Source organism: Coturnix japonica (assembly GCF_001577835.2).
Source record: "Coturnix japonica isolate 7356 chromosome 10 unlocalized genomic scaffold, Coturnix japonica 2.1 chr10random1413, whole genome shotgun sequence".
Taxonomy (NCBI): domain Eukaryota; kingdom Metazoa; phylum Chordata; class Aves; order Galliformes; family Phasianidae; genus Coturnix; species Coturnix japonica.
In genome coordinates, this window is record NW_015439683.1 from 1 (window position 1) to 4,600 (window position 4,600).

Here is a 4,600-nt window from a genome sequence, read left to right on the forward strand (position 1 = left end):
ATGTTCTCCTTCTCTCTCTGTGCCATTAGTTACAGCAATAACAAATTAAGCCCTACAGACCTGGAAAAAAAAAATACAGGAAGAGTTAAAAAAAAAAAACTCCCACACAACTGCGAGAACCTGGAGGGAAGCCAGCGTCCCCGAATGACTCTGCTCTGTGGCAGCCTGGAGTGCTGTTCCCCCTACTCTGCTCCTCTCCCTGCAGGGCAGGCATGGCCCAGCCCTCCTCTCTTTAATCAGGGAGAGGAGTTCCCCTAGCTATCCGGTTGGTTTGAGAGCCCAGAAACACTGCTAAGTTTATCCTTCGCTTCTAGGGCAATGGCAAAGGTCAGAAATGAGAGCAAAAGAACTGAAAATAATGGAGACAATTCCATGCGAGCACCTTCTCTGTCTAACTCCAAACAGGCAGAGAACAGTTGCACAGTGCAAAACAGGGCAAGATGCCCGGGGTGCCAGGAACACACTGTTCCTTTGGCTGTGCTGCATAGGGAATTGTCCATCCATATGCTCTAACTTGATGGGTCCTTTTTTCCCCTCCCACAGAGCAAAGCACATCCTCAGTTTAGCATGGCTTTTGTTTTATACCAAGAAGGCAGCGGGGAAAGCTAGGTGTGCTTGTAGAGCTCTGGTTGGCGTGGGTGGAACTGCTGCTTCTAATTTATAATGGTTCAGAAGGTGCCTGTCGTGTGGTTCTGATCTTTTTCTCAACATCAGAAGTGAACTGATCACAGACTTTAGTAAACTAATTTGTCTGAAATAATTCAGTGGAACAGCTTGCACAAACGTGCTTTCATCTGTGTGGTGCCTTGCCAGAAATGCTGTTCCTGGATCTCCAGCAGAGATTGATCTCTCCAGTTTCTGGTGCTCCCCACTGGAGCAGGCCATCCTGCTCCCTGCCACTAGGCAGAGGTGTGTAGTATGGCGTATCACGGGGCCTCTTTCAAGATTGTATTCTTAAGAGTTTCACTAGCTTCCGTGGTGCTTGCAAGGCTTCAACTTGTGTGTGTGACTCATATAACAGCAACAAAGGGGTGAAATGAAACTTCACCAAGAAGTGAACGCTGATCAGAATAAGTTAGTGTTAGCGTTCAGATGTTTTGTTGTTATCGTTTTGCTACTGAAATCAGTTTTACTCAGCCCTCAAAAGCTTTTCTTAGGCCGCCCATGTCCCTCTGCACTTATGTTCAGTATCTCCTTGTGACTCATGTTTAGCCTTTCAACTGCCTTGCCTGCTAGTTTCACAAAAATGCCTGCTAAAGAAAGAAACAAACACAGCCATTTGGGTGCCTCTAGAACATTTAATTTTAAAGAATTAAGGGTATTGATGCTTGTATGGGAAGCAATAAACAGGTATAAAGGCAGCGATGGAAAAACAGGGCAGGAAAAAGTAGGTGGGGGAGGGTAAGAAGCATTGGAAAGGGAAGTAGAAGATGCACCGAAGAAAGCGGCTAGCAGCTAAAAATTACAGCTTGGTAGGATCCACACAGACGACAAATGCTCCGTACCCTGTGATATTAAGTAATAAAAAGGGCAGCATAGCTTTGAACCACTGCCCTGTAAGGGCTTATTCCCAGAGGACATTTTGTTTGCTTGTTTGGGTTTTTTTTGGTTTTTTTTTTTGGTAGGTTTTTCCAAGCTTGAGTACTGAAAAGTGAAAACGTAATGGTGGCCAAATACAGGTTCGGTTTTGGGTTTGTTTTTTTGTTTGTTTGTTTTTCAACACTCATTTAATTACCAAGCTGTAACAATTAAATCTCCGGCTGGGTTGCAACTAACCTGTGTGGGTCCTTAGGTGAGCTTTAAGGTGGGAAGATTTGCCATAAACTTTTTCACACCCCACATAGTGGCATTTGTGCTTTTTCTGGGGTGATCCAGGGTCAGTCCAGCTTCTCCCGCGTTTGTTCTTTTGTCTTGGGCTTGGCTCAGTTACTGCAGCCAGGCTAGTAGGTGTGGTTGCTTTTCCTCCTCCACGCTTACTAGCCGAAGACACACTTTCTTCCCCAAACTCCTTAGGAGCGATAGAAATGTGTATTTTTTCTGTGATATCGAAGGTCTCTGTTTTTTCCCTTTTGAGAGCGGGTGAGTTTGGGACGTGCTGGTTCAGATCTGCTAAAATGCTGGCTACCACCATCAGCGACGATCCATTGTCCTTCCCGGTCTCTCTGACTTCCCACTTCTCTTCTCCATTCGACGAAGGACGCGTTGTGGCATCAGGCTGAGGCTCGGTCTCCCCTTTGGGACTATGGATAATAGCACGACTGGACATAGAAACAAGGCATTCTGCTGCAAAATGATCCACGTATGCTGCCGTTGCCATTTTTCATAAGTTCAAAAAGAAATCCAAAGTGAAGAGGTGAGAAAAAAGCACTTTTCCTTCTTTAAAACAAACAGACAAACACAAAGGTTACGCAAGCAGCCCGTTCCTTATTTCTGAAGCTCTCTCCCAAGTCCAGCCTGCTCCCGCAGCCATCAGAAGCGCGCTCTGCTCGTGACGATCACGCCCAGCTTGTCTCTCGATCAGAAAAGCGCTGAAGTCCAATGAAAGAGGGAAAAGATGAGCAGATAGATCCCGGCAGCCTGTTGCTTGGAGCGTGAATTAACGCTGGATTTTCGAGCATGTCACACGATACCGACGCTCGTTCCCCGTTGGGTGCATGGCGCGGTGACAGCGGGATCAGCTCTGCCCGTTATCGCGGCTCGGAGCGGCCCGGAGCCCCGCGGGGCGTGGCCTGGGGGGAACATCTGGGCCTGACGTCACCGAGCGGCCACATCCTGCAGCCGTCAGGTTGGCGGCGCGGGGGCAGGGCCGGGCGGACACCGCCCAGCGATGGATGGAAGGGGGCGTCCCGTTGGCTGCTGCCCTGCAGATGGAGCTGGAGCGGGGATGTGATGTGTTGTGACAGGTTTAAGTGGCTCGCACGGAACACACAGTACAAATCGCCATCCTTCCTGTCAGAGCACTCCTCGCTGCAGCACTGAGCTGCATCGCGGTTATTTCAAAGTTGCTCATTATTATGCCCATCTCACAGGAGATAACGCAGCCAGCTTGTAGAGATTAATGCTGGAATGAATAAGTGGGTTGTGTGCGTGACTAACTCAAAAACATCACATCTGAATTGAGAGCCGACGGCTGTCAGTTTGTGCTTATCTTCTGTTAGAACATGCTCTCTGTAGCCCAACGCTTGTGAAATTGTTGCCTGAAGTACAGATGGACCTTTTGTCTGAGACACAGGCAGTCAGAATCCAGGAGGGCTCCTCTGGAAGCCTTTCTGCATGGAAAGTTTTGGAGTTCGAGGGGGTGTAGGAGGAAGGGAACATCTGTTACAAAACCTTGCGTAGTTTTGGCACTGAGTAAAAAGTTGGTTTCATGCACATAGAAATGCCTTATTCAGGAGCAATGTGCTACCGCTGTGCTTTATAGAAGCTGTGCTTTAGGTTCTCATACAGCGCTTCCCTCTAGGTCAGGCTCAGTGAGTAACCCATGTCTACCACTATCCTCAGTGTCTGCTCCCTTAACAGCGCATCCTGTGCTGCTCTGCAGGACTTGAGTCACTGCAGCACGGGGACAAATAAGACACAAATGAGGCACACTGCTAGCGCAGGAGGATGTGGTTTTGTGTTGATCTGAGCCAAATCATTCTGATGCAGGCATGTCGTACCGTTTGTTCAGCCGAACATTTCTCTCTACAGGAAATGTTTACACATTTCCAAGTAAAAAAAGGTTGACTTTGGAACTTATGTATTTATCCCTAAAGGAAAGAGTAGTTATGAAAAGAAATAATAATAATTTAATAAAGAGAACAATTAATGAAGAGTTTTGAGTACAAGCTCCTACTCCTCTTCAAGGGAGAAGGGTTGCTGAAGTAGACTTGCCTGGCAGCTCTTCAGAATTAGCAGCTGATTCAGTTTCTCAAGGAGTGTTATCAATAAATGGGCAGTTAAAGGGAGGCCTGGACTATCCCAATTGCCACCAGTACCATCTCTGTCCCAGCATCTGGGATGTTTGTGCTGCATTCTGGTACCCCTGCACCCCTGCCCCTCACAGCCCTTCAGCTCCCTAGGCCCTTTCCTATCTACTCTGGCTACTCTGCTCTGGCAGGCTCCAGGAGGAGGTGATGGTCTTACATGCTGTGTGTGACTTTCCGCTGTGGAGAAGACTTTGGGCGCCATGTTGGTTTGGAAGCCTCCTTGTCCCAGAGGCTGTTTGGGGCAATATCTTTTGCTCTTTACAGCTTCAGTTCATCGCATGAGAAGGTGGAGCATGGCTCACCACGTCCCAGGAGCCTGTGGCCAGAAGAGAGGGGTGCTTCATGGTTAGACAGCATGACCTTGCTGGCAGCTGCAGGATGAGGAGGAGTAATGGCAGAGGACGTCCTAACTTTCTTAACAGGTTTGTAGCTCTAAATCTTGTCCTGATAGCTGCTCCTGTTTCCTAGCAATGCCTCTCTTGTGAATTGATTAGCTGTAATGCAGTCCGCAGTGGGATGAGTGGGGGAAGTTCTTCACTAGGAGAGTGGTTAGGCTCTGGAACAGGCTGCCCAGGGAGGTTGTGGATGCCCCGTCCTTGGAGGTGTTCAAGACCAGGTTGGACGGGGCCCTG

At 48.3% G+C, this 4,600-nt stretch overlaps 1 protein-coding gene across 1 annotated transcript; it reads right to left on the minus strand.

The window, feature by feature from the left end:
• Window positions 1-1,278: 1,278 nt before the first annotated feature.
• Window positions 1,279-2,825, minus strand: LOC107306893 (Krueppel-like factor 13). Its single transcript, XM_015850299.2, has one exon. The coding sequence runs from the start codon at window positions 2,315-2,317 to the stop codon at window positions 1,772-1,774; it is 546 nt and encodes a 181-aa protein (XP_015705785.1). The 5' UTR covers window positions 2,318-2,825; the 3' UTR covers window positions 1,279-1,771.
• Window positions 2,826-4,600: the final 1,775 nt, after the last annotated feature.